At 38.8% G+C, this 24,311-nt stretch overlaps 1 protein-coding gene across 1 annotated transcript in view; it reads right to left on the bottom strand.

The window, feature by feature from the left end:
- si:ch211-186j3.6 (neural-cadherin) overlaps positions 1–24,311 on the bottom strand; it is a 260,357-nt gene that overhangs the window by 3,740 nt on the left and 232,306 nt on the right. The window contains exons 35-36 of the mRNA XM_044357504.1: positions 20,041–20,285; positions 101–255 (exon numbers count right to left, since the gene is read on the bottom strand). Of these exons, the coding sequence (XP_044213439.1) occupies positions 101–255; positions 20,041–20,285 (400 nt within the window). The remainder of the gene's footprint in view (positions 1–100; positions 256–20,040; positions 20,286–24,311) is intronic.

Here is a 24,311-nt window from a genome sequence, read left to right on the forward strand (position 1 = left end):
ATTGACGGATGCGCTATAAAGCTTCAACCTTGCATTCACTGTTAAATATTTCCAAAATAAAAGTGCTAACAGTCGGAAACATCATGTATTACGCATGTACCTGGTCCTCCTCCCCGCCTCCCTCCTCGTCATAGTTGAGGACGTTCTCTCGGATGTCCTCCCAGCCGTCATGGTGGGCCGACACGTGGTAAACACCCTCCTTCAGTCCTTTGTAGCTTCTCCAGCGAGTGTAGAGGAAAATGCCCAGTAGCAGAACTGGAAAAAAAGACAGACAGCGGTGGAGGTTCATCAGCACAGGCACTAGCATTACAAATTAAATGATTAAGATCCTTCATCCAATTAAGGCAGGGCCCCAGAGAGAGGTGGTGTTTGATGGAGTTGGCCTTGAGCATCATTTGCCAAAAATGTGCGCTGAAATGTGATAAGTTGTAATAAGTGTAGAGTTCAGCTGATACTTATGTATTAGGATCCAAGCTAATGACTGTTATTTTTATTACGCATAATTGATCATATATGTTTCAGGGAGTCTGATGGACTTAAAAACTTTCTGAGCAGCATCACCCTTCTCTTATCCTGTGTACTGTTGAAGAGAAATATCTAGCAACATCGGCAGAGTGTTCGTACATCCTTGGGAGATGAATTTCACCTGAGCAGGTGTTTCGGCAGCTGAAAAACAAAGTAACTGCACATGACTCATCACTCATTACATACAATCTGCTCATTTTCTTAAATGTAATAATAATTAATAAAAATGTGTCTGAAGATCAGAGGAGACTACTTAATTCTTCCTTCTACTTGAAAGTTAGGTAATGTGTTCTAGTTTATTTTAGGTATTTCATTTCTTGTCATGCATGTCAAGTCATGCTTTCCAAAATGTTTTACCCACAATCTCTTATTAATAAAAAATCTCATATTACCTTTATATATAGCAGAACATAAAGTAAATATAATAGGTCATATGTCAGGAAAACATGAAACATACATACACAATTACAACAAAATGTACATTCACTCTTACTATCTAATAAAGGAATACATTGTCCCAAAAAGTATACGTATACAGTATTAAACTGTCACATCAAGTTTAATTTTAATAAATGTTAGTTCCATGTGATGTATGTCTACAGGTGAAGCAACAGAAATATTTTGTTTTTGGACTGAAGTAGTATTTTATTAATATGTATGATAAAATGATTATAGATCAATAACATGACATAGAGCGTATTCTTCATACGACTGCATGCACCGACCTGTAATGTCCGTACCGTGATGGTTCAGGACAAATACATGTACCATTACGCCCCTAGACGTCACCATGAAAAATCCGTGATCTTAAACAAGCCAAACATATTTTTTAAACACGTACTGCTCCTGTCTCTCCCCTTCCATCAGCTCCTGCTTTTTCTGTTTTAATTCACACATCTTTCTCCTACATCACAACTAAAACCCATCAGCCAATCCATCATGTAAGCACACCAACAGACGGCACTCAAACTCCCCGTGAATCCCTGTGAACACCCCATTAAACAGCCTAACCTCTGACAACTCTGTAAGAATAAATTCACTCAGCCAGAAACCAGCTTCACAGTACAGGAGGAAAAAAAAATCAATATTCATTTACTGTCAACTTGTCCCCCTCACCACAACTCCAGTGTCTGGCAGATTTATAAGATGATTCACTATTTCATTTTTAGAGTGGCGTTATGGCTTTTAATGGCACTGAACAAGAAGGGAAGAAAAGATAAAGAAACTGAAAGACAAGCTTTAGTTTTGCAGGAAGACACATGTGGCTGACTTCTGCAAGGCTGGCCTTGATGTTATAGAGGCAGTGAATTGGCCAAAAACAAGGTCACAATCATTCCCCTGCCCCGACTGCAATTTACCCTGGGGTGCCCTGAGCTTTCCAAAGAATAAACACACAACAGTGTCTAGAAGCAGCTGGACCAGCAGCCCGGAGGTTTCCAAAGCCAATCACAATATGAGGTTTCAGGCTTTAAGGCTGGGTCATGTTAAAGACTACAAATAGAAGTATCAAGCAACTCTGCTAACTCATCTCCCCATAAACAGTAAAATCAACAATAACAAAGGAAAAAATACTCACTTGTGTTTTTAAAGGCACAAGTCACAACTTACAGATTTATTGGTAAACCATTAAAGGACAAGTTCATAATTTTTCAAGCCTGTCTTAAAGGACCAGTGCATAGGATTTAGTGGCATCTATCAGTGAGGTTGCACATTACAACTAACTAAATACTCCTCCCCCTCTCCTTCCAAGTGTGTAAGAGAACCTACGGTGGTTGCGAGAAACCTGCAAGGCCCTCTCTAGAGCCAGTGTTTGGTTTGGCCTACTGTAGAAACATGGCAGTGCAACATGGCCGGCTCCGTGGATGAGAACCAGCTCCCTTTGTACATATAAAGGGCTCATTCTATGAAAACACAGATTTTTCTTGCCATAGTCATTCCTCCTATTCATACTGACCATTAGAAGATCCCTTCATAATACACTTGCAATGTAAATGATGGGGGACATAGTCCACAGTCCTCCTTCTGTGCAAAAATGTATTTAACGTTTAGCTGAAGCTAATATAGGGTGACCATATTTTCGCGCTTATGCATGCACCATAGGTGTTTTCATCAGGATGGTGGACAATTATTTAAGCTCCTAGCACACCTACTGAGCACACCTTTCAACACCATGGACAGTGCCTCAGCAGACGAAAAATGATGTTTTGCCTCCTAAAATCCACCAAGGTATATAGTCAATGTGCACAAGCGCAGGCTGCCAGCTAAAAGGCCGACTGTGACACAGGTTCTGTCAGAAAGAGCCGCAAGCGTCATAGGCTAGCAACTGCCTTGACAACAACACATTGATTGATTGACACAGATAGAGGCAAGTGTTGAATTCAGACACGAGGTGCATTGTATATGTTTTTATATTGAGTAGTCGGTAGTAATGAGTAGGACAGAACATGATAAATGTCTTTGAAAGTGCTGAAAACAAATTTAATATAATAATTATTATTCTAATTGTGGTAAAACCCGAGACAATTTGGTAGTGAATGTTGAAAACCAGACATTTTAGTGTTTTACATATATTTGTTGGGACTCTGGACACCCAGCTTGACAAAGTGGGACATCTGGTCACCGTAAACTAATATGAAGCTTCAGCCATCCAAATGTGTAAAATCAATGAGATCTTTCAATGTTACAGTCTTTTTAGTGCCTCTTTCCTGCAGCTCAACCACTGACTCCACTGAAACTAGTTAGCTAACAAACATGTAAAAATGTTTCAAAATAGTTTAAAAAAAAATTAGCTTTAGAAATGTCTAATGAGAAAACTAGAACTTTCCTGGGAATGAACACAATGCCTTTTGCTCAATTTAAAGGATTAGCTAAAGTGAGCTAGCTATCTTCCTTTGTACGCCAGTACGCTAGTTAAAGGATAATTATGGTTTATTGCAACCTGGGTCTGATTTTTACACTTTTGGCTATCATTCTCATCTGTAACATTTTACTCACAAGTTAAATGCTCAGATCTGGTAATGTGATGATATAGCTAAAAAGTCTAACAGCACAAGAAACACAGGCAGTCAGATAACCATACAGATTTTAAACAAAACGTTAGCCAAATTTACATATTTGGAAGAGGGATTGAAGGAAAATGGTGCAATTATTTTTAGCCCCACTGGACTTAAGATGTGTATCCCTTTGATCCATAGCTAACAGAAATATTGGTCAAAAATATAAGTATACAATATACAGTAATACCCAGTTATAATAAACCATTATTATACTAGTTTGCTACTGGCATACCCGGAAACGGCTCATCATTTGAAGTTGATTAGCTAGCTCTCTACATAACATCTAGCTGCTACAATAACTAATGGCCAAAATACATGAAAATACATGAAATACATGAAAATTTGACACTGTGTCACTACAGGTTCCTAGTAATTCCTAGTTTTTTTTAGAGGGTAGCCTAACAAAACGTTTCTTGTTTTTTTTTTCTATTTCCTTATGAATTGGCACACAACAGGAAGACCAAACCTAATGGTGAAAAAATGGATTGAAATCAAATTCTTGTACAATACCATAGGCTACATGGTTGTACTTCACATGGACTTTCTTTTTCTCACTTGGGCAAGAAAATAAATAGCAAAAAGGCCAGGATGTGATGTGAATAGAGGCACACAAAAAAGTCTGATATGGTGCTGCTATGAGGACAACTGTGCTGCATGGATCAATATCTTCTAGATAGATTAAGTCTTGGGGCCTATATATATGGAAAAACACAGCCTATAGATAGACTGTAGCAAAGAAACTACAAATATGAGATGTGTTACTGCTTGGTGGTGGAGTTTATGTCTTTATGTGTTTACACTTGCTTTCTGCTGCTCCCATCTGCTGAGCAGTGTGTGTGTGTGTTTGTGTGTGTGTGTGTGTGTGTGTATGAAGAAGTGGCTAGTGTGAGCTCCATGGGGAAGTGAGCAAGGAAGCTGGAGGTCAGGGTGTACAAGATGAATCTGCTCTGTTCAAAGGCCCTCTCTAGAGGGCAAACAGAGAAATAGAGAATTTGATCGTTATTTCTGACAGTGAGTGTGTGTGTGTGTGTGAAAGAGTGAGGCTGAAAAGAGAGATTATGTGTTTATTTGTTTACACTGCCTCCAAGGTCCCGAGGTCTCTTTGACCATCACTCCTTTATGTTTGGTTTAACTTTCTCTCAGCTTAACTCGTACTCTTGCCTTATATTTACCCTACCTCCGTCCAACTTATTTGACTATTTTCTTCCTCCACTCACTCCCCCCCTTTAAAGTTAGTTTCTATCGATTCCATTGGCCTTTAACAGCAACCACTACGTTAGGTGAAACCCCTAAGCTACTCCTGGATCTCCATCAAATGCCCCGGGCTATGTGCAGGGTTAGGATATTACCACACTAACACACACACACACACCACACACAAATGTCATCGTTACAGTCAAAAAAGCACTGGCACTGTTTGAGACAAACTGATTTCGAGGGAGTACATCCCTATTCCCAATGACTTTTGCAAGCATTGCTAACCACTAAAGAGAAAATGTCTCAAAAATGAAAAGACAAATGTCAATTGAATGCCCTTTGAGGAGGACTCGTTAAGTGGTAAACAGGGGCCTCTCAAAACTCCCATACTGCTCCTTTATCTAAGAGCGGATGGGCACTGAGGCGGCACACTACTATCTGATGAACAGGGAAATCCATTGTACCTTGAGCAGTTCAAATGACGCTGAATGAGTTTGTGTGTGTGTAATGGGATTTCCAGTCAGACAATCAATATTTGAGCTGCCCTGCAATGAGATCAGTGTCTATGAGTACATCAACACAGGTCAATAATATGCTACAGATTTTAGTCTCATCAAACTATAATTCTGTTTACTGCAGTTATCTTTCTCTATGTGCTCAATCTATCACTACTTCTCACTGCTGCTTATTTCTTTCATTTGACTGATACCTCTACTAATAGGTTGGACTGAAACAAATGTGTCTCTAAATCTTTATAGGTGCAATGAGGTTTTCACTGTCTCACAGCTTCAAATGACGACTGATAACTTGCAGGTGTTGAATTGCTTTCCATCTCACACCATGTTTAGGAACACAAACAGAACTTTTCAACAACTGAATATTTTCATGTCAAAAAACTGCAAGTAAATGTCTAGTCTAATATCAAATATCCAAAGTCTTTCTTTAGTTTTTGACCTCTAGTAGTGCTATGGAGCAGTTTTTCTATAAGTGGGTCCATGTTTTGTTTGTCTCATGCATGCACAGTTGATGTGTTACAGTCCTGCCAACAGTTTCACAGTATTCCACTGACCTGCAGGTGCTGGTTGACACAAGAAACATAGCAGTGTGCCAGCAAAGGCAAGGGAGGAGAAGACTGCCATTTAGAAACATGAGGTGTAAACGCTGGAGGTTTCAAAATGTTCAAAAATATCAGCTTTTCAAATGTTTTATGAGGAAGAAAATGCATCCAACATGTTTGTTAGACCTCAATGATACACTAATGTAATGCATTATGGTGAAAATACAGTACCAGTCAAAAGTTTGGACACACTTTTTCATTCAAGTGAATAGGAAAGTGTGTCCAAACATTTAATCCAACACTGATATCTGTCCATTATATCAGTTTTGTCCATGTCTGTCCGAAGGTGACTGTGCTCTGTGTCTGTCTGTCTTTTTCTCTCTCCATTGGACTTGTTATCAATCTAATTTGTGCTCTTTCTTTAACACACTGCTCATCCTCCTCCTGTCAAAGAACTTCAATAGAGTAAAACTTCAGCTCAGCCACAAAGATAACGCTATGAACAGACCCTCACTTGTGTGTGTGTGTGTGTGTATATGTGCGCCAGACAGCATGTGTCTTGGATCAGTGAACTTTGTCATTGTCAAGTCCAGGTATAAATTCACCTAAGAAATAACGAATTTCAGATAATCCAGGAATTACAGAGATGCATTTGACCACACTGACAATTAAATGTAAATGCAATATCCAATGCGTCTACAGCAACTACAAAGATGGACTGTTAAAGGATGGTAAGTTTTAAAGAATCGAACCCTAAGTAGTGCAAGAGGATAATGTGCTGTGCAATGAGAAGTTAAATCTGTTTTTCAAGCTGCTCTAATCAATGATTGTGATGTGCTAGTGATTGATCGCTCTTTTGGACACAATTTGCACAATTTGGAGCGCTGCGGAGAGCCACGGATAGGGAGGACGTTCCCTTTGTTATTTATGGCTGCTTTGTGCTGCACCGTTTCTGTGAGACAAAGAGACTGTCCCTGAGCAAAATGTGCAGCTTTGTAATATGACAGAGACTTCCAATCCACCACTTAGCCTAGCAACTTAAGAAAAGATAGCAATGAGACTGAGGCCAGAAGAGTGAGAAATGTACTTATTAAATTCCTTTATCCTTCATGAACCACAAATAAACATACACTATTTTTAACTTAGTTTGCTCGACTTTTTGTCTGTCCCTGCTTTGATAGAGGTGGTCACAGTAACAATGCACACTGCATACAGGTGTAATTGTATTGTTTAAATGCAAATGCAAGAATACAATTCTGAGAAGTGACATTTCTTAAATTGTGATTTATTGTTTGTGAATCATTGTTAATGTTGTGGAATGTCAAATATACACTTTATGAGTGTTCCAATATAAACATTCTTTGTGTAAAAAGTTCAGTAAAGCTTAATTAAGTGTCATTCCTGGTAAAATGTCATTTCTGATGCAGTCAGTAGCTTATGTTTGGCAAAGTTATAAAAATATAAGCAGTTAAATTAATAAAAAGTCAAAGAAAAAGTAACATTTGTATAAATTCACCACCACCACCACTTTTTCTTAGCAAAGACCTTTATCAGACAATATTGTCTTGCTACATTTTGTTGTAAAGGCAAACTATTCTCAGTTGAAACCACCATTGTCCCTTTGATCAGAAAACAGGCTCTGAGTAAAAGAATAGTGTCCAGTGTGACTGTCTTGCACAAGGGTTTTCCATGCATGCCAGTACAAGGAGAGTTAGAGTTAGAGATTTACCCTTTTTGGCGTTTTAATGTGGATGGATATCTTTGCTGAAATGGGCTTAAAACCCTGGTGTGGGCAAGTGTCGCTTTTGCATGAAAATGGTGTTAAGGCTACCAAATACCAACCAACACATCAGGTTTGTCTTCAAATGATTAACCACCAAAGACATGGAAGAGATGGACATATTTAAGAAGGTAATATTCCCTGTCATACTAGAATTGTGCTCCAGCAATTGTGCAACATTCAGGTGAAATGACATTAACTGGCCAACACCAACTCTTGATATCAATCCAAGTGAACATTGGGATGAACTGCAACAGGCCATCTGTGGAAAGGATCATCTGCCCATTAACCTTGGGCAGTTGAAGACTGAGCAGAGGTTTTATTCAGCACAAAGCAAATTGATGAAAAAACACAAACTTGTGAAGGTAATAATGAATGGGAGAAAAATTGAGATACATGACAAGTGTTTAGTAAAACTAACAGGGTCAATGACAGGCAGGCACTAATGATGTTATGGTGAAGGTAACTTGAAAGAAACACTGATACCAATGAAGAGGAATATGTAAACCTGAGGGGAAAGAATAATCTGTGCTATACAAGCCACTATAGAGCTCTAGAACTCTAGAGCTATCATAGAGACAACCCAGTCTGTATTTGCTAAACCAAGAAGCCCCATCCAAAAACTGAAATCCAAAAATCCATGGCCTGAAATCATCCAAAATATCATGAGCTTTTGCATCTTGTACAACACATTCTCTATGGTGCTTTAAATCATTGCTCAGGTATGTGGTGGGAAAGATAAAAAGACAGAAAAAAAATTGTCTCTCTTTTGTCTGGTCATGGAAGATAGGGTATGGATGATAGTAAACATTCTCAAATGGAAGATGGACACACACTGAACTGAAATAAAACATAACTTGAAATTCTCAGTATGGATGGAGAAGGAGATCTCAATTTTGCTGAACCAGTATGAGATAGTGGTGCAGTATCAATAAGAAGCAGTGGTACATATCAATGTACACAAACGGGACAGAAGCAGCACAGCAAAATTTTAGGAAATTTAGACTCTAAATGTATTATAAATCACCTTGTGCATATTTTGCCTCTGTGGATGCTTCTCCATCAAGAAAAATCAGTAGGGTAATTTCCTCAGTGATGGAGTCAGTTCATTGTTGCTCCCTAGAGTATTTGTGCAATCATCCAACCCTACAGGTGACAGGAGCCAATGTTCCCATTCCAAATTTATAAGCAAAATCCCTGCATGAAAGGTGCAAGAAATGTGTTTCCTCACTGAAGGATTGCATGCATCGGCTAGGCTGTATTTTCATGTGGATGGGTGGCCAAATTTACCTTCAATTCTGGTAAACCAAAAATGTAAATTGAATTATTGTGAGTGATGTCTTATTATTTTAGGTTACTGCTCATTTACCCATTGTCAAAACCTTGTTGTATACTAATACTGTTTGAATTGTTTCAGTTGAATTTCTACAATCAAATGGTTAAACCATATCACTGACTTAGTTGACCAGTGTCATGCATAACTTCCACTGAAAAAGTAATGAAGTCTCAAAATAGTCTCCATCCATTGTAAGGGTCCAGAGCCTGTCCCATCATTCATTGGGTGAAATGTAGGGAAAAAATGGATGCAACAGAATTGGGTATAGTTCCAAGATGACACCCCAATTATTCAAATGAATGTTGCTCATAGGGTACATAGCTGTAAAATGTCCTCAAGTTTCTGTGCTGTTGGGCCCATGTGCATCACAGTCTTTCTCCAAAGCAACCCAACACAGGCTTATCAGAGGCCTAAAGCAGACATTCACGTCTTCAGGCATTTTAGGTTATCCATTTCGCCTGCATGTCCTCCAAATTAAATGACAAAATGAAATGTCTTGTGTGAAAGCCAGTGTTTAGTTTGTCTGCTCTGGGTTACTGTAGAAACATGGTGGTGAAACATGGTGGGCTCCATGGAAGGGGACCACTCCCTATGTAGATATAAAGGGCTCAATCTAAGGTAACGGAAACACCACAATTCTTATTTTCATGGAATTATACAATAATGAAAACATACTTATGAATATTATATTCTATTTCTGCCAGGTCTATTCCGCTAGATGCCACTAAATTCTACACACTGGACCTTTAAGGCACCTTTGTTGTCATAGTTAAAATAACAACTACTTGGTTAAGGTTAGGGAATGATTGTGGCCATCAAGAATCCAACATCAACTGTCAGTAGAAAATGGGAAGCTAACAGTGGTCTCCAGAGACAAAGTCCGACATTTTTTTGACCAATCTAACCATCCGGACATCCTCTTTCTGCTGTCTATAAAACTGTCACACTATTTCCTTCTCTGCTCCCAGAGGACAAGTCTCATAATTCCAATGTCCTCTGGAGGGCTTTGTCACTTGAATGTAAACGTGTCATTATTTAGCATTTGCTGAAATAACTGACGCTGTCATTCTTCTTGGGAGGACAGAATGTGCATATCAGTGGACTGCTTTACGTCAAGGGACCTGTATCCAGCATAGATTTTGATTGAGCAGGCATATGGTTTGAAATTGACATATTTGAAAAATGTAGTGTTATTGCCTTTTAATGAAACACATCACCTACAGTATACTGTGTGCTAGACAAAGTAGATCAAACATGTGTATCCATGTACAGCAAAGCTATGTGTAGATTAAGTGCCTGTCTGCTTCAAAATCTGTTTACATAAACACAGTTGAAAGGTATCTGCATTTATGTTTGAGTGAGGAGGCGAGAAGGCAGAGGGTCAGAACATGCATTTTCCTGAACGCCTTACATAATATAATAACTGTGAATGTATACATGAACTATTTCACCTTCCTTCAGCAGAAAAAGACCACTTTCCTATCAGACTAATTATCTTTGACTTACATTGCATGGGTGGATCATAATGTACTTTCGTCTTCCTCAGCAGTACATCCAGCTCCACACGACTAAAGTACCAGTAGGTATTAATGAACATTCAGTTGTAGAGATTTGGGTATTCTGCAGAATATGAAGAAGGATCTGGTGGAGGACTCAATAATGGGCTGTCTATGCTGTGTTTAGTTAAGATTAAAATGGGTTGGGCCCCTGAGCTTGCTGCTGCGCTGTCAGACTGCTGCCGTTTGGAGCACTTACACAGCAAAGATTGACTTTGCTCTTATCATTTAAGTGAAATTGACTGTGTTTTGCTTTTGGGCATTGTAACCTGATTGTCTGATTTTTTTGTGTGTGCTTGTCTTGATGCTGCTGCTTTAGCCAGGTTTCTCATGAAAAAAGGTTGTGAGTGAAATTGGGGCCAACTTTGTTAAACATAAATCTATCTGCTTCTACTTGACCAGACAAACTACCATTATGTTAATTAAACATGCACACACTCAGCCTGTAGAAACAAATTGTATAATGTCTTCTATGGCTCTGGAGGGGCTTCCCATTGTCTGAAAAAATAAATCCTGATGATGTAATCAGGGTTATCTCTGCTTAGGTTACAAACTGGAGATGTGGTCCATTCTATTTAAGCTATGCTAGCAGTGGATGACAGTGTTGGTTCACTGGTCTAGACTGCAATGTCTGTTGAATGGATTGTCATACTATTTTGAACAGACATTCATGGTCCCCAGAGGATAAAACCTACTGTCTTTGCTGATTCCCTGACTTTTCCTCTAGTGCCACCATGAGGTTGAAATTTGTGGTTTTGAGTGTCTGAAAAACTATTAAGCCTCTTTCACACATAGTTCTTAGTTAATTACTGGGTTAACCTTTCAGGCACGCTAATGATTTTCACTTTTCACACATGCAGTCACGTTCAGGAATATTTCTGCCTTGCGCCTTTTCACACATGCCATGGCAATGCTGGAATAGATGGGGCAAGGGACAGTCCAGCAGATGGCGGTAATGCAACACTTATGGATGCCAACCACAATAAAACTCAACAGAAGAGAGCGAAACTAACAAAACTCAGATCAAACTTTCAAACTAGGCAGTTCTGATCAAGTATGAATCAAGATTATGTGACTGCACTGCCTATTTCTCACCTAAAATGTTTCCAGAAACATATTTTAGTGTACTGTTAGCCGTAATATGAGAAAGTTTGTGATGTGGCTGCCATGTTGAAAACAGACAAGCAAAAACCAAGCACCACCCAACTTGCAGTATGTCACCCACACGTCAAGTCTTGTGACTGGTTTGCTCACTCCATCTGAAAGCGTCTTTCATCAGACGGACGTAAACCACAGATAGCTAGTAGGGGTATGAATCCTTGGAAATCTCACAGTTTGATTTGATTTTGATTCTTGGTGTCTGATACAATTCAGAATCGATTCTCAATTCAAAACCGATTCTTGATTGAATGAATAGAAAAGGGGGCACTATTTTCAATCTCTTGCACCATTCACTGGTGTCCTTATTCCACTGAAATACAATATGAAACATAACTGGCAATTAAGACAAATGGTTTGCAGCATTTTTATTTTAAAAAGTTAACAGCATTAATTAATGAACTAATTAATTTGAAAGCATCTTATAGCCTCCTGCCTGTATGAGAAAACCAAAATGAGGGGGAGGTGAAGTGCTCCACTGTGTTGTTATAAACGCCATATGTCCAGCAGTGGAGAGCAGCCTCTCTGCTGGGAAAGCCATAGTTGTCCAACACGCTGAGCAGGCGCACAGTTTCTGAATTATTTTCTTCACCTCAGAGTTGGTTTAAGCTGTTTAATGCTGCAGTGTTTGTTGGTCAGCTGGTCTTGTTTGTTACTGCTGGAGTTCACTGCTCTGCTCTGCTACAATTAGTCTCTGAGTGACTGAATAGAAAGTTCACAATATACTTCACGTTCGTCTCGCAAAGGTAATTATTTGGTCATTAAATCAAAAAATGCTTGCAACCGCTGCCTTTTTTTGAAGATGAACTACAAGATAACTGTAGTATGTGTGTGCTCTAGACTGTCTGGGTGCTGCACTCAATCAATCAATCAATTAATATTTATTTATATAGCGCCAAATCACAACAAAAGTCAGTCTCAGGGCACTTTTCACATAGAGCAGGTCTAGACTAGACTTTACAGAGACCCAACAATTCCCCCATGAGCAAGCACTTGACGACAGCGGTAAGGAAAAACTCCCCTTTAATGGGTAGAGACCTCAAGCAGAACCCGGCTCTTGGTGGGCGGCCATCTGCACTGCCCTCTCAGTTGAGTTCCCCCTTTTTTGTTCTGTCAACATCACATTATTAATTAACATTTAGAAAATTGATTTTTGACATTTGTGAATTGATTTAGAATGATAGGAGATAAGAGTGGAGATTCTTAAATGAATCAATATTTTCATCCACCCCTAGTAGCCAGTGTAGGGAAGCCAGGATCGGTTAAATGTGATCATATTTATTTGCAATGGTTAAAATCCTAGCAGCTCAGTTTTGCATGAGCTGTTAACAGGAGGGACCTTTTTTTTTATCAACATGAGAGAGAAGGGAGTTACAGTATTCCAATCGACTGGTAATGGAGGTGTAAATAACAGTTTCCAGATTTTTGGCAGACAGAAACTGTCAAAAATTACACCAAGATTCCTGCAATGCTGAATGGGACAGAGAACCAAGACTGTTGAAGATTTGCATATTTGCACAATTTTGACCTGTATCAGTAACAGTACTATGATCAAAATTTCTGTTTTGTGCAGGACATTTTGTGACATCCACTTATGCATGTCTTGAGGGCAGTTTTGAAGGTTGTCAATACTCAGATTTTTGTTTGCATGATCACAGCTTAGCTATATCTGGATATTGTCTGCGTAAAAATGGAAACTGATGTGATATGTGTAAGGTGTCCCAAAGGAAGCACGTAGATTGAAAAGAGGGCTGGACTGAGTACCGAGCCTTGAGGCACCCCACAGTGCATACCTGTTGCAGCTGACCTCAGCAATAATAACATAGAAACACCTGTCTTTAAGGTAGGGCTTGAACCATTGCACTGCTGTGCCACTGATATCCACCCAGGTTTCAAGCTGGTCCAAAAGTATATCATGGTCAATGGTATCGAAGGCTGTGTTTAGATTCAGGAGAAGGAGAATGGATTGATGATGAACATTAACTAATAGTAATAAGTCATTCATGACCTTAACAAGTCCTAACTGCTATCCCGTTTGTTCTATCTTCCACCAAACTCTTACCAATACACAAAGATAACCTTGGAAACATCTTCACCTTGAAGGGCTTAGCTGTTTAGTGTGATAGAATCGATGCAGCAATCACTGCACTGACTGCTGAGCTCATCTGCCAGAGGAGATTGAAAGGATATATTCAGTATGTGACTCATTGACAAACATCTGTGTCCCTAATCTGATATCCTTCTTTAATCTCAGTGCTCTAAATCTGTATGACTGCTTAAAGCCACACAGAGCTACCATACTGGTGACTCTGCATGTTATACAGTAGATCATAATAAATTAACCACATGTACTGCTGACCATTTTACAAATTATGCCAAAGGTTTTCATTTGTATTTCTTTGTTTCCAGGCAAACTTTACTTTCACTTCACTTTACTTCTAGTCCTCTTCACTCATGAAAAGGTAGGGTTTACTCTAGTTCTTTCTCAACTGAACCGAGAGCATGTCTGCTGCATGACTGAGGATTATCTGCAGTGTGTTTGGGCTGCCATTTCTATGGTGATTCATTTGTGAGTGACCAAATCTTTTTTAACAGCAACGCTTGCACAAAAATTAAACAACCTAGTCTTCAGAGATGACCACCGAACAAAAACCTTTTAATGCAAGAACTGACAATTCACGTAATGATTCTCTTTGACATGCGACAAAGGTCTGCTCCCAGAATCAAGCTGCGGGTGTGTGGTTAATGTCTGCAGTTCGATTCTTAACCAGTGGGCTACTGGTGAGAGCCAGAACTTTATATTTCATGGGAAAAGAATAAAATAGAAGGGGTTTGCATTGCAAAAAAAAAAAAAAAAAACTTTCAATGTTATAAAGTAGATGCATTAATTTCTAGTGTTTTCTGCAAAGAAAATAACCATTAACAGATTAAGAGAGAATGTACAAATATGTCAGTGTCAAACTAATAGATTGGGTTAAAAATACAGAAAAACAATGTTGCAAGAAAGACAAAACAATAGAAACACAAAAGGAGGGCAAGGAGGTGGATGTGAAGAGAGGATGATATTTATACACTGCTACAAATATACTGGAGTCAAAATAAGCAAACAGAATAAATGAATTCACATCGTTGAGTACCCAATCAATATTCAAGCTACATGTTAATTCAGAGGGCCAGGTTATTAATCATTAATATTGCCAAGAGATACCCGATTGGACTTTGACTTGGTGTGTAGTCATGTTGACATTTCTCAACTAGAAACTTTGCTGTGAACTCACAACCCCAGTGGAGCACCCTGGGGACTGTTACAAGGTCTGCTCTGCCAGTCTCCCAGTCCAATCCAAAAGTAACAGAGCATCTCCAAGACTTTCCTAGAAGGTACATCCTCTAGGAACTATGAATGTCTGTCCTATATTTCATGGCAATCCAGATGTTATTTTCACTAGAAAAGAGAAAACTTTGTCCTGGTTATGGCACAGGATGAAAAATCAGGAGATCAGCAAAATTATAAGGATTCATTCATTGGGCACCATGTATGTCTGTACCAAATTCCATCCAAACCCTGTCGAGACATTTCGCTAAAAAACAAATATGTGAACCTCATGGCAGTGCTAGATAAAAAGTCAGGGGATCGTCAAACAGAGCAGAAATCATCATCTGGAGATCATGAATTGCTGTACAAAATTTCATGTCAATCCATCCAATAGCTGTTGAGACATTTTAGCAAAATATTTGGCAAAATAAAAAATAAATTTAAAAAAGAAGAATTTAGACTTGCTTCAGTTACATGATAACTAATAATAAATTAATAATTCATTTTGCCATATAAAATCTTACTGCATCCTCACTTTTTAAAGTTGACCCTACAATGCTGGCAAATAAGGCCAGTATTGTATACCATACTGGCCAATGAGATCAAAGGGAATGAACTAATGTGCATTCTGTTTTAGTGTGGATTTTGTCTTTAATCTTTGCCGATCATAACAATCTCAAAAGAACAGCCCATCCTTCTTCAGCACTACACCAAACAGTTGCTGCCCTCCTTTTGTTCTTGCTATTCAAACATTTAGAGTCTGCACAAGCAATATGGGATGAAGGCATTTAAAAAAAGTCTCTCTTGCTGCTACTTAAATTTCAGAGTGAGGAACGCTTGACCGATCGAGCGCGGAATGCTCTACCGATTGAAATTACTACCAAAGCCCCTGGAGCATTGATCTCAATTTCTGCAGGTTTGGGTAAACAGCACCTTATATGCCTACAAATCAAGTAATTAACACTTAAAACAGAACTGAGCTTCAGCAGGATCAAGGTCGGATGTCGCATTTAATATGAGCCCAAAGCCAAGTTTGAAGTGAGACATTGTAGAATGGGGATGAGAAGAAGAGAAGGAGAAATGATCATTTGAACTGTGTCTGTTTGGTCTCAGAGTGGGAAGGAGGTGCCCTCTGAATCACCAATGAGACAAGCAGACATGGCCAGCAGCAGTGTGACAATGGCACCATCCTTCTCAGTACTACCTATGTATCTCCTGCTTTCCCTTCTCTTGCTTTGTAATCTTTTCGACTCTCTCTTGTTTTCTTGGTATTGTGTGGTGCCCTTTTTCATTCGGTACTTCTCTGATCTGTTTTCTTCTCTTGCACTCTGCTCTGTCTCATACTGCTCTTTTACTGTTCCATTGTATTGTCCTCAATTAAACAAGGGGAACATGTCATTGTACTGACAACTCATTCTCTGTGTACGACTGTGCCTGAGGCGCTTTCTCAGCTGAGGATCCTTTAGGAATAGGAACACAGCTAAAGGTACAGACAGATGAATATTCAACAAGCAAAAAAAGACAGGCGAGCAGGCAGACAGAAAAATGAGGATTTTAAGAATACACAACCAGACAAGAGTGTTGCAGTCCATCCACCCACAGGCCAGAGGAAGTGCATATGCAGTACTGTATGCCGATTTTTTTTTCCTAGGATGGTGAAGTCATGACCCGCCCTACTCTGCCTCTAATACTCGTTGCCTTCGTTGGTTGGGATGGTTAGGTTTAGACATGAGGAGTGACACTGGTAAGATAAGCCAATCAGAGGCAGAGTAGGGCAGGTCATGACTTTGCAATCCTTGGATAAAAAATATTGTGTACTGTACCACAGGCAAAGTTTGGTCGCTATTATGCTAACCTACAATTCCTCCTGAGACTTTCTGACCTTTCGGCGAAGAAAACCTGACTGTAGTAGTGTTCTGGCGGACCCAATACCATTATCTTGTTCACCTATACTCTTTGGTAGAGGGGGTATGACGCCATTGACAGGCGACCAAATGAAACAGACTGTAACTTTGATTAAAATGACTGATTTCTCTGGGTTTGAAACATTTGGGATAATCTAAGTACACAACTCAACAAAATATATAACATAGGTCTAGTTGTTTTTAGAAATTTTAATGCAGAAGTTACATATTATAGCTTTAAGCTATAAAGTACAGTTCAATGATCAAAATGGCATGCAAATGAGAGTCAACAGTCTGCTTTAAGTAGGCTGTTATAGTCTTCCAAACAAACAGCCATCATTGGCAAAGCTATTTAATATATTCCATATATACTTTTGATGTTTTTCCCATACCACATACAGTATGTGGTTTGCAGCAATTATTTGTTTCTGTTTGGAACATGAATGTCAATTGCCAGCCCTTGTTATTTATATGTCATGTGATGCCATGTGGTGTAGATAATTTATAAATTTATGACATGAATATGAATATAAAAGTTATGCTTTTCAATGTATACAGATTCAAAAGTTGCTTCTTCAATCTAACTTGATAAGCTTAATTGTGGAATCTATTTAATCGTAGTTACCCATTTAACCCCAGTCCAAATATAAATGACTGAGAGTAAATTTCCTACTGCAATCCTGGGTGATCTGACATATCCACTTTGTAATATTGCATCATTTTTTGTGATTATCCAATAAGTGTTTACATGTGAGTGAGATGATGTTCTACATTTGGGCTGTGGACATATGAATGGCCCTGTTATTAAAGATACAATTCTCAATGCATTATAGCACCCCTAAAAAAGCCATGTTTAACCCCAGCTCACTGTTTATATTTCTGAATTACAATGTGCACAAAAAAATGATGTGTCTGTAGGGGGAGGTGTAGAGAGAGGCATGGGATTAGGCAGTAAGCTAAAGGGAGCCTCATACAGTGAATATTACATCTAATTCAAAGTGGTGTATGTTGTCAGGTTGCTGTTATGAGTGTGATAATGCTGTCCCTTGGGTCTTGTATCCTTGTACAACAAGCCTCCAGGGATAAAATGAGGTACTAATTATCAAAGAAACATCTATTACATCATTAGAAACATCTGCTACACTATCATCATCATACTATGTGTGTGTGTGTGTGTGTGTGTGTGTGTGTGTGTGAGAGAGAGAGAGAGATAGAGAGAGAGAGAGAGACAGAGAGAGAGATAGGGAGAGCTTTGAATGAACTAGGCTAGGTTGAGCTAGGTCTTATATTTCAGATCTGTGCTGTACTTTCACATGTTTGCCATTTTTGTGGTTATCCTGCTCTGTAAATGGAAATTCTAGTATTTTTCAACCTGTATAACTAGAGCACAGTGGATCCACTTCTGAGTAAACTTGCTGGCTGACTTGATCTGCAAAGCTCAGGTTGGACTTGAAGACTATAGTTAGATGCGATTCCTGTTTAATTGCAGGCTTACTTTATTATTGATTATTTATGGTAACTGGCTGCATTTATATAGTACTTTTGTCCAAACTGTTTTACAGGTTGTTGTTTTTTTTGCCTCTCATTCACCCATTCACACACAAAAACATTCACACCACAGGGGGAGCATGGGGATTGAACCACTAACCCTGTGATTAAATGACGACTTGCTCTACCTCCTGAGCTACAGCTGCCCGTTTTGGTACCTTGTTTAAATATTTAACAATGTTTTTTATTGTTTTCATTTATATATCTATTTATTTTGTCATTCACTTTCCACTGTGATCTCCTAGATAGTTTTTAAGGTTATAGGGTGGGGGGTGGGTTTGTGATTTTGATATGTTGTCATGATTGGAATCAGATTGAAACAATGGAAACATGCTGTACAGTGTGTTAATATAAGGCTATATTACATCATTTTTCTGCACCTGCGTAGTGTGTATGTTTAAAGGATGCAATAAAAGGAATAACATTTTGGTCAGAAAAGGAAAAAGGGGTAGGAGGCTCCTTGCTCTGATCTTTGTCATTCTTGTGAGTCCACATGTACAGAATTGCTACAATGGAGGAGTTAACCAAAGTTTTATTATAAAAATAGTCATGATGCACACAGTAATGCAAATAACAACCGGGTGAACAAATACCAGGTTTTTCCTTTAAAGTTCTTTAAAGAGTATATTCTGATCCTGGTTATGTTCAGAGGCGTTTCTAGGATTTGAAAAGATCTGGGACAAAGCCAAGATCACCCAGGGCCTTCCCTTTTATAGAATGTTTTTCAGCTGGATAAATAATGATGTAATTACTTTTCGTGGGTTTACATGTATTGTCAGATTTAAATAATTAATGCGCACATATTGTTCCCTCTGCTGTGTGATGACTACAGGTATTAAATAAACTTAAAGGAACGAATCCTTCACAGTTGTTGGCAACAAACAGAACATCAGTACTGATGTTTCTGCAAAACCCTGGATTACATTCAGTGGCATGTGAACAACATTATTAGTAAAACTCACAGGCATTAATCTAACCCGTTTCAGACTCTGCCTTAATCCCATTAATAGTTGTATTTTGACAGATATCCTATGTAACAGTTGGGAAATTGTAGCCCTGAGAAGAGTTAAAGAAGCAAAACTCAACATACATAAAAAGCAATCTGTGATTTTGGAGAGCTCTGTGTGTGTACATGCCTCTGCCAGCTAAAGCCATGCAAACCGTGGTTTTTGCACTCTCTGTAATGTTTATGGACCAATCTGAAACACTGGAGGCAGCAGCAGCGACCAGTCTGCTCGCTGTCTGAAAGTATGCTCTGCCTGTATGCATCTTGTCATGTGCATTGCTTTATCACTACCTCTCCTTCTGATGCTTCAAGTTAAGTTCTGCTCTGCTACATTGCAATGCCAATTTTTGAAGAGCAAAAATATTTGGGGCATGGCTCGGAATAATTGGGGCTGAGTCTCTGAATAATTGGCCCTAATGACTCCACTGGTTGGATTACTCTTTCCCTGGGCTTGTTTAGTATTTTTGTCTCATAGGGAAAGGCAGGATTCTATTACAAATTCAAAACACACACACAAAAATAAGAGCAGCGCTCCTGCTGTGCTTGCCCTTCTCAGTTTCCCTCCATTACTGTATGTATGACAGGCTGTGATTGCAATATCTACCTAGTAAGGCCATGAAGCAGATACAGATAGCGAAGAGGGAGCTGAAGCTCAGGCCCACGTCCTCCCTGTAGATGGCCAGAGTCGTCTCACAGTGGTGTCCCCTGTAACCCTCTGGGCAGTGGCAGGTGAATTTGGAGGGTGACTGGGCCACGCAGGTTCCTCGGTGACAAGGCCGCGTGGCACACAGCGTGTACACACAGGACTTCTTGGTCCCGTTCACACGGATCATGTGGCCAGGTGGACATCTACACAGAAAAGGTGAGCAGGGATGACAGGGAGGGGAAGGGAAAAAGGTGAAGACAAGAGGGTGGATTTTAAAGAAGAGGAAGAACAAGAAAGGGGATGAAAAAAGGAGAAGAAAAGAATCATAAATTACATGTAGATAAGATCACTTAGATGTACATGAGACCAGATTTGATTAGATGAATTCATTTGAAGGAAGTAATTCATTACAGAGGCAGACACTTGATACATCAAGGAAAAACAGCATGTAAATGAAAGCAGAGGAACTGGCTGTTTAAAACAGTTACAACACTACAAGAAGCTAAAACTAAACATGAATGTATACAATAAAACAATGTCTTCTCAAATGTTTATTACCATTTCTCACTGCTAAAAAAATGTATTACTCATTCTCAGTGTTCTTCCACAGATGTATACCTCAATAGAGAATTAACTGGAGGAGATGAAAATGCTGACTGTGGCAGTGACAGTAACTAGGATGTGTTTATGCAGACAGGGGCACATTTTCTGCCTCACTTCAGAAAGCACCACTATAATTAAAAGCTCATTTGGGTTTAACAGCTCAAACAAACATTTTATGAGCCCATTAATCCAGTGTCCCATTCAATGTCTATGGAGCAGCTCCAGGCTGTACATTTTGATGACATCAGAGAGGAGTCTTGCCTCTGGTCTCTGGAGGTTTGCTCATGCTTATAAATATTGACTCAACTCTACTACGAACCGGCAACACTAAATTTGAAATGGTGTTTTAATTTATCTCATAACTGTTTCAAGCGAGACACTAAAGGGTTAGACCATATTCAGAGCAAATCAGGCAATGCAGCGCAGTGCCACAAGCCTACTGGGCTCCGCCCACATTGGCTCATTGAAATGAATGGGTGATAATAGCCTCCTGAACTTACTAGTAGTTTTAGTCAGCTCCTACTAGCCCATATATTTGGGACAGATGTGTGAGGATAACACCAATTCAATAAGCTGATAACAGTCAAATTGGGTGTTTAATTTAGGGAGTCAGTATAGTCTTTGACCACTAGAGGTGCTGTAGAGCAGTGTTTTGATAAGTGTAGCACCTAATTGTTCACAGCTTATCTCCTTGTCTTCCAGCATGTGGACAAAGATGCACAAAAAATGTGGTGATGTGATACAATATTCTGCCAACTGCAGAGGGAACAATAGGCGGTAATGTGCCATAAAAGATAATGTCTAGCAAAACAGTAGAAGACCTCGATGTAAAAAAAAAATGCAAGCTACAAAAACAAAATATATTCAAAATAATCTACTGTAAAGTGATCTTTTAAAGCTACAGCACTTGATTTGTTTGGCCACTTGGAGGCAGAGGAACAAGCTGTGAAAAGAAAATTGACATTGTATCACCTTATAATTTTGTTATAGCAGCCTCTTAGCAAACAGTTGTCTGATTACACAAGATATGGAGCAACAATAGCATTCATTGGAAATCATGTTTCTGTCCGTCCCACAATATTCCCTCTCCTTTTAGCTCCATTTTGGTCTCCACCAACTCCTAAGAAAAATATCTGGGGGTTTAGCAGCTCCACTATATTCATCATAGGTCACTAACTTTGTCTGTCTGGCGTTTGGTGTTGGGTAAGTAGTGAACACTTGGTTTATCAGAGCTTTTTCACTGAACAGCTGCTACTGGAAATGATATTTATATTGTGGCCATTTTACTCAATAATATAACAAGACTGAGAGTTCACAAACATGTTTGTGCTTTGTGAGGCTGTACTTAGGCACAGGTCTGCTTTCAAATGCTCACATCAACTGTATAATGATAAGATAATGCTAACATGTTGATGTTTTACCTGTATGTTTACCACATAATCCAACTTAGTTTAGTGCATTAGCATTTGTTAATTAGTAATAAACACAAAGTAGGCCTACAGCTGAGGCTGATGGGAATGTCTGCAAGGTTTGCAAGGATTTCACTGCAATCAATCCATTATTTGTTGAGATATTTCAATAAAAAACAAAAACTCCAACCTTCTGGTGTCACTAAAGAAAAAGTCAGTCAGAATTTATCCTTTGGGGACCATGAATGTCTGTTCCAAATTTCATGGCAATCTATCTAATAATTGTTGAAACATTTCAGTGTGGACCACAGCAGTGGGCTGAGCGACAGACATTGCCATTCCTAAAGTTATGCCACTAGCATGACTGAACATATTAATTAGTGCAACTTTAAGGAGTTATTAACAAAGTGTGACCCAATTTAAAGACACTGAAATAGAAAATACATTTATAGTTCTAACCCTGTGGCCTTGTATTTATTGTTCAGTTATCTCTTGGTAAAAGCTAAATATGTCCAAAAATAATCTTAAGTATATTAGTAAAATAATCTTAAGTATTTCTTTGATCAAAATCCCTCTTTGTTCTTTTACTGTATCACACTGACCTATATTTAATGACTCATCGAGCACTTGGTGCCATATACAGTACATACATTTATTGTAATTTATAACAAATCAAGTGTGACTTTGCATAACTAGCAAACCCTGTACCTGTGTGTGTTTTTTCAGCTGGTAAAAACTTAACAACGCTGGTGAGGAAGGACAACAGTCAACAGTCCTCTGCAGCTCTGCATCACTCCATATCTGCTAAGACATATCCACTTTTAAGTGATCCAATGAAATAAGATGGATTGAACTGAATCCCTCTCGTAACTACTCTGCACCTACATATTTTGTTTCAATCAGAAATACATCTCATCATGGAAGCTAAAAATGTTCAAAATGCTGTAACACTGTAATTTTAAAAATGCTAGCAGTGTTCAAAGTAAGTAAATAAATGTTATGTTGAGTAGATTCCACAAGAACATATCTTTGCTATTGTTTACTAAAAGTATATGTTTTTACGGATGCTTTACTGTAAGTGGTTCGTACAAATGCAACCATTTATTTGTATTTCATGGTCAGCAATGCAACGTTTAGGAGTCTGACTAAGCTTTAGGTACTAGAACTGGTATAAGAGAGATATTTATGTTTCAATTTCACAAAATGACACACCTTGCAGCAACGGTGGTCATCATACAAACTTAACTCTAAGCCAAAATATATGCTGGAAAATGTCATGTATTATACACTGATAATCTCCTCGGTGCCAAAAGCTTCTCTCTCGTCTCCATCGTGTACAGAATGCAGGTGTTAGGAGATTTTAGTGCAAACAAGAATGGAACATGCTGTAAAATTGTCTGCCATTTGACTTTTTTCTCTGCTCTCTATCAGCTGCAGAACTGATTTTAGGGTTTTGCTCATTGCTTTTACAGCAGCATTTCAACACAATGTACAGTACATTCATTCCTGTGAGAGCCTCAGACAGGACTCTTCTGGCTATTTCAGTGTAGAACTGAAACTAAATGGGATTTTATTTTTGCCATAAGGTCCAATATAAAGTGAAATGACTTCTCAAAGGCAACCAAAGTCAGTAGCATCTGTGAAATCACTCTTCATAGATATAAATTACTCTTCTTATTGCAGCTGTAAATGCCAGCTGAAACACAACATTGTAAAAGGTAATTAACCATAGGTAAGATAATTATGCCACAACAAAAGTTCAGCGTTCAGTATTCATTATGCCAGGTTGGAGTCTGTGTAGGTGTTGAATACATGCCTGTCAGTCAACAAGACAACAGTGCTTCTCTTTTCTCTGATCATTGCCTGTCTTTAGCCATGACTGGAATCATTGCTGTGGCAAGTATGTTATCATTACCTAGATGAGCACACTCACTCAGTAATTAGTTAACGGTGTGTTGTTGTGGAAGCTTCTGACACCTGATCATTTTTGCTTTTGACAAACCTCAGAATATAGACAGTGAAGGGAAAAATGACAAGAAAACACAAAACGTCCCTCAAAATAATGATAAAAAAAAGCACTGTAAATTGTGCTTTTGTAAACTTATATTCAAATTTTTTTTTATTTTGTATATATTTGTTTTTTCATCTTATTACTTCTATGCATTTTGACCCTTCACTAAGCCCCGCCCCCCTTAGTTACAGTTTGCAATGACAAGT

The sequence above is a fragment of the Thunnus albacares genome, chromosome 1 (assembly GCF_914725855.1).
Source record: "Thunnus albacares chromosome 1, fThuAlb1.1, whole genome shotgun sequence".
NCBI lineage: Eukaryota > Metazoa > Chordata > Actinopteri > Scombriformes > Scombridae > Thunnus > Thunnus albacares.